The sequence below is a fragment of the Vombatus ursinus genome, unplaced genomic scaffold, assembly GCF_900497805.2.
Source record: "Vombatus ursinus unplaced genomic scaffold, bare-nosed wombat genome assembly UNPS02014900.1, whole genome shotgun sequence".
In the NCBI taxonomy this organism is placed as follows: domain Eukaryota; kingdom Metazoa; phylum Chordata; class Mammalia; order Diprotodontia; family Vombatidae; genus Vombatus; species Vombatus ursinus.
Genome location: NW_020954678.1, coordinates 889,183 through 901,608, shown reverse-complemented (window position 1 = coordinate 901,608; position 12,426 = coordinate 889,183). Strand labels below are relative to the sequence as shown.

General features: G+C 45.8%; 1 protein-coding gene across 1 annotated transcript in view; it reads right to left on the bottom strand.

Annotated features, from left to right (window-relative positions):
• Positions 1-9,501, bottom strand: part of FA2H (fatty acid 2-hydroxylase) — an 80,138-nt gene extending 70,637 nt beyond the window's left edge. The window contains exon 1 of the mRNA XM_027843220.1: positions 9,223-9,501. Within this exon, the coding sequence (XP_027699021.1) occupies positions 9,223-9,501 (279 nt within the window). The remainder of the gene's footprint in view (positions 1-9,222) is intronic.
• Positions 9,502-12,426: the final 2,925 nt, after the last annotated feature.

Here is a 12,426-nt window from a genome sequence, read left to right as displayed (position 1 = left end):
CAGCTTTGGGAGCTGAACCCAAAAACTCCTGACTCTGGATCTATTAGACTGCTTTGCCATTGAACCCAATGGGCCATGGGACTTTTCAATCTGACTTGCTGTCAAAACCTTCCCTACTATCGTGGTCTGCCCCCTTAGAATGGGAGCTAGTAGTTAGCACAATGCTTTGCACATCTGAAGTATTTACTAAATGCCTTATTCATGTATTCACTAGGCCTGGCCGCTTCTCATCTCTGTCTGTCTGTCTGTCTCTGTGTCTCTGTCACACACACACACACCCCTAACCCCCTCATTTTACACATGGAACTGAGGCCCAGAAAGAATCAATTCACTCTAAGGCCACCCAGCTTGTCAATGAATGGCAGTTGGCATTTAAATGCAAGCCCTCTGACTCTGAATCCAAGGCTCTGTTTTGTTTCTTGTTTCTGCATCCCCAGCACAGCGCCTGGCACATAGTCCTAAAAATAATAACAGCTGACATTTGTATAGCGCTCTGAGGTTTGCAAAGCACTTTTTCTGTGGTATCTCATTTGCTGCTCACAACAACTCTGTGAGGTATGTGGAGTTAATATCCCTGTTTTTCAGATGAGGAAACAGGTGGGGAGAACATAAATGATTGTTTTAGGGTCATTGGGTCACATTCCTAGTAGTGTTTGAGGCAGGATTAGAATTCAGGTCTTGCTGACTATGCATCCAGCACTCTATCCATTGCCACGTAGGAGATCCTTAGTAAATCCTTATTAAACGGATGAATGCAGTTTCCATTACAACATATAGTTTCAATCAGAAAATTCTTAGAAGGCTTAACCACTAAATTTCATATCCTCCCCCACTGCAAGCAACATGACAGATTTCATGTTAGATGGTAAGGTTTCAAGGCAGTGAGAGTTCACCCTTGGAATGGATCATGGAGGGAAGTGGTGAAACCTCAGTCCTCCTGCTTTGCTCTAAGTGTTGGACTGTGGACAGACACACTCTGGATTGAAGCGTTGTTCAGGGTAAAGAACCTCGGGCTTGACGGCAGAGGAGCTGAGTGTGGGCGCCATCAGTCACTCGGCATCTCTGTGGCTTTGGACACGTCAGAATCCTCAGACACCTAGATCTGAGATAAGAGCTCTGTTTCAGGAAGTGCTTTTCTCAGCTCCACACTCCTATGCTAACCAGTCTTTCTTTCTTCATGGGTAGGTATGACTTTAGAACCACAAAAAAGGCCCATGCCTGAGGTGGTCCTTTATAAAGTCCCCGGTCAGGGGTCTCCTGGGCAGGTCAGAAAAGGTGGGGCACTGTCCCCTAAACTGGTATATTGAAGAAAGGAAGGCTCACAGAAAAGAAGAACCAACAATGACTGTGAGTCATCCTGTTGAAATGCCATCTTTTACCTCAGTTTCCTTTTCTGTAAAACAATGAGGATAGAATTGATAATGGCTAAGGTTGCTTCTAGCTCTGACATTCTGTTTTTCTGTAACTTTTTTTTTTTTTTGCAATAAAGGCAGAATGACACAATGAATAGAGAGCTGGCCTCAAAGTCAGGAAGACCTGTGTTCAAGTCTCATCTCAGATACATGCTGGTATGGTAGCCCTGGGCAAGTCACTTAACCTCCCAATGTCTTAGGTAACTCTCTAAGGTTAAAGGTTGCAGGACAGATGTTGATGGGAAGAGGAAGTCTTCTCACCTGAAACTACCCACACAGATAAGAAAAATATCACAAGTCCAGTGTAAAAAAAAAAAAAACAAAACAAAACACAGAAAGGAAATGATTATCTCTGAGGAAGGTGTTTAGAGCATGGACCTCTCCAGAGAGGGGCCCAGGAGACAGAAGTTCTCATCTAGGAAGCCATTCAAATGCTAAATTAAAAGACACTAATAGTCCCTTCAGTACAAACCTTTTGCAAGGCTGGCCCTGAGGGATAGCTGAACTCCAGGACCACCAAAAGGTCTGGGACGTTGAGAGAGGGGAAGAGGAAGAGAGACCTACAGTTCAGTCTTTGCATGCATCAGGAATGGCAGGGTCAGGTTTATAAATCCAAGGGAGGTCACTTAAACTTGAAAACACTCTTGAGCATGAAAGGCTGGAGACCAGATCATCAGGAAGATTCAGAGGGTTTGCCATTGGAAGGAGAAGGTTGAGGCTGGAGTTCCATGATCTCTGTGATAAGACTGATAAGGTGATGGCTCAGGGTGTGGCAAGACTGGCCACCCTATAAAGCGTTCATCCAGAATCCTAAAACCAAGAGGAATTTGTGAAAGTACAATCAAAAAACCACCACATATGTAGTCCAGGTAGGATAATAATCTATTCCTTCTAGTTTGTGGAGTCCTATGAGCCTAATGGACCAAAATTTAGAGCTGGAAGACACCCAAGTGATCACTGAGTCCAACCTTTTCATTTCATTTTATTTTATTTTTGCTTTTTGATGAGGCAATCGGAGTTAAGTGACCTGCCAAGGGTCACACAGCTAGTAAGTGTCAATTGTCTGAGGCTGGATTTGAACTCAGATCCTCCCGACTTCAAGGCCAGAGCTCTATCCACTGCACCACCTAGCTGCCCCTAACCTTTTCATTTTAAAAATCATGGAAACAGACCTAGAGATTTGGAGACTTGTTCAAAGTCATTCAGGCAGTAAGTCACAGAGCTAGAATTTGTACACAACTGGCCCTCTTTATCACATAACACTGCCTTCAGAAGCTGACCTAACACAGAATACGACCTAAGTTGTTCCTCACCTCTGACCCTCATGCCTTAGCTTACGCCCATCTCTTTTGGTTCTATCTTCAGTGGAAGGTAGCTAGGCATCATCTTGGATATAACTATCCTCCATCAACCCCTCCATAGCTTTCTTCTCCCTAGACTGGGAATGCCAGTTCCTTCAAGCTTTTTAAAAAATGTAGTGGCAGCCCAATTCCCACCCAGGACCTTGAAGGCAGATCTATCTCAAAAGTGCCATAGAAATTCTTGGTCAGCAATTTCACTGACAATGGAACAGACAGTTTCAGTCCTTCCTCAACTAGTGGCTGAAACAGAACTCCTCCAGCTGTCCCACAATTTATTGGCTCAAACTTGTCTGACTTGTTCCTTGTGTGTGGGGGTGGGGCAAAGCAGGAGTGGAGCAAAGCGGGGCATGGGAAGGTATAAATGACACTCCCACCTCTACTCTAAGACCTCCAAATTCTAAGATAAGAAAGTGGGTTTAATCTGGGGCATCTTGTGGGAAAGGAATCTTTGAGATATTGAATTCTGCTCATCAACTGAACTTCAGCCTAAAATAACAAGACTGTATTCTTGTTATTCTGCTTCTCCCTTCCCCCTGGACAGCTTTCACCGTCACCTTGAGCAATCTTTACTTCCCATTGCCCTGACTAGAGGGACTATGTAGCTGCCAGCCTATTGGTTTAAATAGCAGGTCCCAGCATTGCTGCCCCAGAAATAAGAGATGGGGATAGAGAGGGTCACTCTTCTCCTAAACTTAAACAAAAACACGTTTTCTGTCCCATGCATTGCTAAGCTTGCTCAGAATTAAATGCTGAAAGGGACAATGTATGTCTTAGGAGAATTCTGATGGAGGAGAGGAAGAGAAAGAGGGAGAGAGATAGGGATAGTGAAAAGGGAAAGGAAGAAAGAAAGAGAGAGAGAGAGAGAGAGAGAGAGAGAAGGGGTGAGAGAAGAGGCAAAGGGAGAGGGAGAGGGAGATCCCTTGTAACACTCTACAATCCAGTCCTACTGGCCTATCTGCTATTGTTCTCACCCAGCGCTCCACCTGCCTTCTCAGGGACCTTCAGATTGAATGTTCTCCATCCCTCTTCACTTGATCCTCTTGGAAACCCTGGTGTCTGTCATGACTTCATTTAGGGCCATCTTCTACAGGAAGCCTTTCTCGGTTTCTACTCTCTCTGCCCACCCTCAGCTGCCTTTACCTTCCCTCCTCGAATTACTCTGTATTTATTTCATATATTCTGCACTATATATTTCATGGATATTTTAATATACATATTCATATATACTCTACTATATGCCCATGTTGTATATGCCCATGTCTATTAGAATGTAAGCTCCAGGAGGGCAGGGGTTGTTTCACCTGTATCTTTTCATTCTCCAGGCTCAGTACAAAGTGGGTGCTTCATGATGCTTGCTGATTAATTGATTGGTTACAGTCTTCAAAAAGCAAGCTTTCTGAGTATAGAGTTATAGATAGGTAGTCTTCCTATCCACCACGTGGGGTTTATCATGAGATTTAAGTGAGATAATGCTTGTCAAACCAAATAAAAATGCTAGCTATCATTAGTCTTACGATATACCATCCACAATTTCTTTTCTGACCTTTCCATTTAAAACTACCCCAATGCCTTTTAAGATTTTTAAAGCACAAGGACAAATAAATACACCTTCCTATGAACTGGGGACAGAAGAGGACTTGAGCTGGATATGCCTCCCTAGGTCAAGGGCAGACTTGAAGGTGATAAGAAACTGAGTAAAGATGACAAGTTACGTGGAAAGATTTTTAATAAGTAATGAAAATCACAGTCAGTCAGTTAAGAAGAATAATGAACACAGATGACATACACAACACACATAAAGAAACAAGGTCAACAAAGCTTTGTAAGTACCCAGAGAGCGTGTGGAAAGGCACACGGCAAATAAATTGTCCTATTTTAACAAAACAATATTTTACAGATACATATATGTATGTATTATATATTAATACATGTATACAAATGTATCATATATATTAATACATATATATGATACACATATATCTATACATACATATATATTCACCAAAAATGGAAATAATTCAAACTACATTATTTCATTTAGGGTTAAAGACAATATTCTGCTTATTTCTTATGAGGTTTACTAAGTTCATGCATTTAAGAATTACTTAAATTGACCCAATGATCCCTTTGCTGGTTCTAAATCCTAAAGACATAATTAAAAGGAAAATTGGAGTTACAGAGGTATAGGGGCAGCTAGATGGCTCAATGGATAGAGATGTTGGGCCTTGAGTCAGGAAGATCTGAGTTCAAATGTGGCCTCAGACACTTACTAACTGTGTGACCCTGGGCAAATCATTTAACTTCTGTTTTCCTTAATCCACCAGAGAAGGAAATGGCAAACCACTCCAGTATCTTTGCCAAGAAAACCCCATGGACAGCATTGGTGTGCTGTAGTCCTTGAGGTCAACGAAGAGTTAGACACTACTGAACAACAACAACATGGCGGCTTCATTTGTAATAATGAAAAACTGGAAATAACAAATAAAGAAAGTCAAGTCAAAATAACAATAGACATAGGAAGTACATAAAGGAAGAGAATTTTAAACTGCCACAAAATTCTAGTTAGATAAAATAGGCCATCTTGGTACTAATTTGTTAAAATGAAAGCACCACGCCTTTCCTTTCCTTTTATAACCAAAATGACAGGCAGCATGTTTCATATTTCAGCGCCAGTCAAGCATACTTTTTAATGCTGAAGTGTGGGGGTATGGTACTTTTGGAGGGAAGTGGTTTGTTATGTGTTTTGGCATTTGGGATAATATGAATGCTGTGGTTAAACAAAATTTTAAAAAAAGATTAGAAACAACTAAAATATCCAAGGTTTGGGAAATGGTTGAACAAGTTAAGGTATACTATATTAATAACAGGATTCCAAATGTCTTTGTGCAGTTTTAAGCTGTTAAAACTTAAACTCTGGTGTCCCACAAGTCTTTATGCAAACTGCCAAAGTGCATAGATTTTTGGGACACCAAAGTTTAAGTTTTAATAGCTTAAAACTACATGAAGACTTTCGGAACAAATTGTGTAACTGATGATCAGGGCATCAGAAAAATGATAAAATATGAAGGCTACAAGGAAAAACCTATATGAAGATATGCAAAGAGAGGTCAGCAGAATAAGAAAAGTGCACATACTCTGGCCATAACCACCTTTTAAAAAATGGAAAGGCATCTTTTAGAGCACAGATGAAGAAGAGGATACAGCAAATATTTTTTCTTATTTTTAAAGACATGTGTATATACATATACACTATATATATAATTATTGCTAATAATAAATTGAAGTAGTTTACATTTGAGTTTCCTTTGAAGATTTACTCCATTTTTGGTTAGATTATTTCTTTATTAGTATTTGTTATATTTGCTTAGGTCTAAGAGAGTGGTCTAGGTTAAGTTTATAAAACAGGAAGAGTCTATGAGGAAGCCCTACTTAAAAAAATTTTTTTAACCCTCTTAAACTAAACAATAAGTTTATAACAAAAATTAAAAAAAAAAACATTTAAGGGAACAGGTAACTGGAATGTGGAACAAGTGTCTATCAGCAGTCACATCTCTTCCAGGGGGCAGTACCTGAGTTGGCTTCCCCCAAGTTTACGTTGGGGAGGGGGGCAGGGTTCAAGTTCTCATTCAAACTCTCACCTCTACCCTGGAACCAGCCTGCTGAGGACAAGAATAACAGTTGTTCAACCTGACTAAGGTAAGTCACTCATCCAAGGCAAGGGATGTAGACTTTGTTCATTTTTCTCTGGATTATTTGTGAGCAGGGGAGAATTGGGGAGAAGGGATGAGGAGTGAGAGAAGGTAGGTTTGTGTCAGGATTGTCAGCAGAGTGGGGTACTGATGGAATGCTCAGGACCAAGGACACCACCTCCTCTGAAACTTGAGAACTGAGGGAGGGACTGTGAGGCATGATAGACCACCTGAAGGTCATGACGCTCATGGTCCCCTGCTGCTTCATTCCCTCTCACCCAGAAAAAAGGAAATCCTTCTACTTAGCCCTTTGTTTCGAACTAGGGGCGCAGAAGAACTCCACATACATTTGCTTATTCAGTAGACATTTTTGAGTACATACTTTGGCAACCCATTGTACTTAATAGTTCTGGGAGATACAAGGAGAAGTTTCTGCTTTGAAGGAACTTGAGGCATAGAGCTTTGGAGGTTAAATCCTAACCTTCCCTATTTAATTCATGACTGTGACTACAGATTGCATCTTCCGCCTGACCCAATTATCAAACAATTTCTGAGGATACATTACTCTACACCCACCCAAAACCACCTGAGAATTAGGCAAGAAAGTCTAATGGAAACTTAACCTCTGGCCCCATGAGAAGAGTGTGGCCAGAACCAGAAGGTATCATCACTTAACTCCCAAAGATTTCAAAGTATTTGTTGGGGGCAGCTACAATAATCCAATAATCGAGAGACTCAGTGGGATAATAAGAGCAAAAAACTCTTTTACAGTTTGTAACAACCCCACCCCCAAAAAAACCCCTTTATCCTTAAAAACAATTCAGAAGTATAGAGTGCAGCCATTACTATTCCCATTTTTTTGGATAAGGAAACTGAGGCTTAAAGAGAAGTGAGTTACCTATGGTCACTGAGCCTGATGAGGCTAGGTCCTCTCTATACACCCACGATGTTAGGTATTCAGACTCTACTTTCCAGGCAAGGAAGGCAAGAGCTAAGCTGCCTGGAGTCCCATGCTGTCTCACTTTTGCTAGACCAGCAGAAATATGCCCTGCCTCTAATGCCCATGGAGTCACAGGGATCACAGGATTTAAAGGAGGTGAGACAAAGCCCAAGGCAGCAACAGGGATTGTCTACCAGAAAATCCAAGGCAGGCAAAGGACATCAATCTTTGCTGCCAGCAAGTTGAGGGGAGCCCAAAGTGACAGGGAGTGAAGGAACAAGACTTATCATTGATGGATAAATCACTTATTTTTGGTGGGGTGTGGTAGGCACATGAGGGAAGCAAAGGTTATTTGGAGGCGGGAGGTGGAAGAGAGAAGAGTTGAGGTGTGAAATCTTAGGACCAGAAATGGGGTTTGGTGACCTGGAGCCATAAGAAAAGAAATGCAGAGAGAAAGCACAGGAAGGAATAATGACCCAGCGAAGAAATGGAACTGGGAAGAGTCAGATTGAGAGAAATCATTGGGGGACAGGGTGAGGAAGGGATGGTTTCTAGAGAGGAGAAGAAAAGGATTGAAGGACTAGGGATAAAGATGAGTGAAAGGTTCTAGGAGAAAGCATTTGCATTATTAATTTAGAAATAATAGAGGTTAACTGAGAAGCACAGAGGGAAGGCAGAACAGTGCCGGGTGGAGGGGAATCACAAGTGAACCTGCTGGGGTACATCTGAACTAGCTGCACTCCAGAAAAAGTAGATAGTCAGGAAGGGGGAGTCCAGACTCAAATAGGAGTGTGGGGGGAGACATGGACAGATGAGGGAAGACAGGTGTGAAGGGAAAGGGACAGATAAGGGGAACAAATGGGGATAGGTGAGCTGGGAACATGACAGGTGAGGGTGGCAGATGGACAGGAGAGTTTCAGGGGAAGGGGAAATTGATGAGTGGGAGACAGGTGAGTAGGGGGCAGGTGAGCTGGGAGCATGGCAGGTGAGACAGGAAGAAGGGAAAATGGGCTTAGAAGGGAAAATGGGGACAGGGAAGGGAAGCCAGGTGAGTGAGAGAGGGTGACTCATGCCTGAGTTTGCTGGAATCACAGAGGGGAGGACAGGAGAACAGGAGAGGTAGATGAATGAGGAGAGAGTTGCGCAGGAAGAAGACAATAGAGTGGGGTATAGGTAAGTACGCTGGAATCATGGGGATGGGGGGAGAGCAAACAAGTGGTCAGTGAGCGGGGAGACAGCTGAATAGGAGGGAGATAACTCAGTGAAGATGAGTAAGTGGCGGACAGGTAAGCAGAGGGGATGACAGGTGGGGATGACAAACAGCATGAGCTCGGAGGATCCGGGATAGGGGAGGTGGAGGAACAGGCAGACAGAAGTGGTCGGTGAGTGGGGAGAGAGACAGCAGAGTCGGAGGGAGACGGGCAGGTGAACAGGGTACAGTCGAGGTGGCAGACTGGGGGGGGGGGGGCATGGCAGACAGCAGAGGTGGGCGTAACACTACACACAGGAGCTCCCTGGCCTAGAATCGCAGAGGTGGACGGGACAGGCAGACAGAAACGGTCAGTGAGTGGAAAGATAGGTGAGTCAGAGCAGGACAAGGTGAATGAGGGCACAGGTGAGTACAGACGTGACAGACAAGTGGGGACGCCCGCAGGTGGGTACGGCGTGGCAGAGCACGGGCGGCAGGGGCAGCGCGGGCTCCCAGGCCGCATCGCCGAGGCGGAGGGGTCCGTGAGTAGGGGGACAGGCAGCAGCGCTGGGGGCGCCGGGGGCCCGGGGGCGCCGGGGGCCCCGGGGGCCCGGGCAGGCGAGCACCGTACCTGCGTGGGGCCGCGCAGCTCGCCCACGTAGTACTGCTCCAGCCAGCGGCGCGCGTTGTCCGAGTGCCGGTGCGGCGGCCCGTCCAGGTCGGCGCTCACGTCGCGGCCGGCGCGCGCCCGCAGCAGCTGCTCGCCCCCCGGGTGGCGCCTCACGAAGCCCGTGAGGTCGTAGAGGCGGGCGCCGCGCCGCACCCAGCAGGCGCCGTCTGCGCAGCGCCGCTGCACCTCGGCGGCCGAGAAGAGCGGCGGCGGCGGCGGCGGCGGCGGAACGGAGGCCATGGCCGCAGAGGAAGCGCAGGAGCCCGGGGCCCGTGTGCTCTCCAGCCCCGCTGCCGCTCCGCTTACAACCCCTGGCCGGGCCGGCCCGCTCCGGCCAGCCGCCGCCTCGGCACACCTGCTCATTTGCATGCCGCCCGCTCCCGCGCTCCCATTGGCCGCCGCGCCCGGCCCGAGGAGCCGGGGCCGGGGTACCGCCTTCGGATTGGTGGAAGGCCGGGAGAAGGGGCGGGGCCCGCTTGGGCGGGGCCGGCCGGGACTGGCTGGGGGGCGCCGGCCTCTGAGAGGGACAGCAGTCGCCTAGGTGAGGGACAGAAGTCGCCTAGGTGAGCGCAGTCCGCCAAGTCTGAGTGGCTTGTGGCCTCCGGGCACGGGCTCGTCCTCCTCCCGGAGAGCCGCCCTGGAGAGCAGGGCGCCTTCCTGAGGAGAGCGAGTCCTCACCCGCGCGTAGGAGGCGCCCACTGTGTGCCGGGCGCTGAGGTGAGCGCGGGGACACAAAGAGAGGCAGGAGATGGTCCTGGCCTCCAGGAGCTCACAGACTTAGAGGGGAAGGGAAGGACACAGGCATTCATGAAGTGCCTGCTGTGTGCCAGGCACTGAGCCGAGTGATGGGGACAATCCTGCCCTCCAGGAGCTCAGTATGGTAGGGGAAAGGGAAGGAAACAGGCATTCATGAAGTGCCTGCTGTGTGCTAAGAGCTAAGCTAAGCAATGGGGACAGTTCTGCCCTCCGGGAGCTCAATCTGATGGGGAGAGGGAAGGAAACAGGCATTCATGAAGTGCCTACTGTGTGCTAAGAACTAAGCTAAGCAATGGGGACAGTCCTGCCCTCCAGGAGCTCACAGTTTTATAGGGGAAGTGCCTACTGTGTGCCTGGCGCTGAGCTGAGTGATGGGGACAGTCTTGCCCTCCAGGAGCTCAAACAAGCATTCATAAAGTGCCCACTGTGTGTCTGGCGCTGAGCTAAGAACTGGGGACACAAAGAGAGGGAAGAGATGGTCCTGCCCTTCAGGAGCTCACAGTCTTATAGGCAAGGGGAAGGAATTAGCATTTAGGACGCGCCTGCTATGTGCTAGACATTGTGTAAGCACTGGGGATACAATGAGAAGCAAAACCAATTCTGCCGTCAAGGAGCTTCCATTAAAAAAACCCCAAAGCATTCATATATTCGCTTTCCCTTCCAATGCCCCTTCTCCCAACAGTTCTTTTAAGCACATAACATGTATGCGTAGTCCAGCCAAACAAATACCCACATTGGCCATGTCCAAAAATATGTTGAGGGGCTTCCATTCTAGTGGAAGATAAGTTAATAAACTAGGTACATGAAAGGTATAGGCTGAGTAGATGGAAGGTCATCTCAGAGGGCAAGGCATTAACAGTTGAGGTTGGGAGGTGGGGAAAGGCCTCCTGAGGAAGACCAGAGTCTTGAAGAGAGCCAGAGAAACTTAGAAGCAGAGATACGTGGGTAGAGTGTTCTAGGCATTGGATGCAGCCAACGAAAAGGTAAGGAGAGGAAAGATGGAGTGCCGTGTTCCAGGAACTACAAGTAGGTCAGCATTGCTGGTACATAAAATGCCAAGCTGTAGGATGCCAGGGAGAAAATAGTGTGCAGAAGAAGGTAAGAAGGTGCCAGGCCAGAGAACATTAATTCTGTTTCTCAAATGGGGAAACTGAGCCCCAGAAAGAAAATGCCTAAAGTTAGATTGGGATGAAAAAGGGATGGACCTAAAAAAAACTAAGGATGGTAGAATTTAGAGCTGAAGCAGTTCTTACACAGCCTAACCTCTCATTTTACAGCTCAGGAAACTGAGACCCAGAGAAGGGGCTTCCTCAAGGTCACAGAGATAGTAAGTCGTAGGACCGGGATTTGAATCCATGCCCTCTCTACTATAAATTCCGGGCTGATTATACTACCCTATGTTGCCAAAGCTCATCTTTCAACTCACCATCTTTCTCACTCATTTCTTCAACAAGTTTTTATCAAATATGATAATAAATGTAAAACTCTTTGCAGACCTTACAGCTGTGTATGTTTAGATGTCAGCTATGATTAGGTGACAGGTCCTGAGCCTGGGGGAGAAAGATAATTAAGGCATGGTACCTGCACTCAGCTGATCTTTTAATCTAACTCTGCTGAACTAATACAACCCAAAAGAAAAAAATTATATATTTGTTGTAGGAAGCAACTTAGCAGGATTTTTTTTTTTTGAACCTGTGATTTCACCTGTGGAAGGGGAGGTCAGGGGAGAAAATTCCTTTTATAACATTGCTAATCAGAAAATGCTCAGCCACTAGTCTTAGCTGCCTGGGTCACTGAGAGATCATGTGACTATTTCAGCCACAGATTCAAGGCAGAACTAATTTAGGTCTGCTATGGAACCCCATCTCCTAGGGCACACAGGAAATATTAGAACCAACAATTTACCTTTCCAAAGAAGACTCTTTTGGATTTTCATGAGGGGGAGAGAGAGAATAAGCATTTATTAAGCTTAAGTCTAGTGCTTTCCCTCCATTAATTATTTCCTATTTATTCTGTATGTAGCTTGCTTTATATGTATTTGTTTACATGTTGTCTCCTCCGTGAGACTGTAAACTCCTTGAGGGCAGGGATTATCTTTTGCCTCTTTATATCCCCAGCACTTAGTATAGTGCCTGACTTGGGGAAAGTGCTTAATAAATATTTCTCCTTCTGTGTGTCAGACACTGCACTAAGCACAAGTACAAATATTAAGCTAAGTACAACAACCCTGGAAGGTAGGCAATATTATTATCCCTATTTTACAGTTGAGAAAATGGAGGCAAATAGATGTTGTGACTTGCTCAGGGTCACACACCTAGTAAGTGTCTGAGGCTGGATTTGAACTCAGGTTTTTCTAACTCTAGACCCAGAATTTTTATCTACTAAGTAGATTTTTTTTCTTCTTTCTTT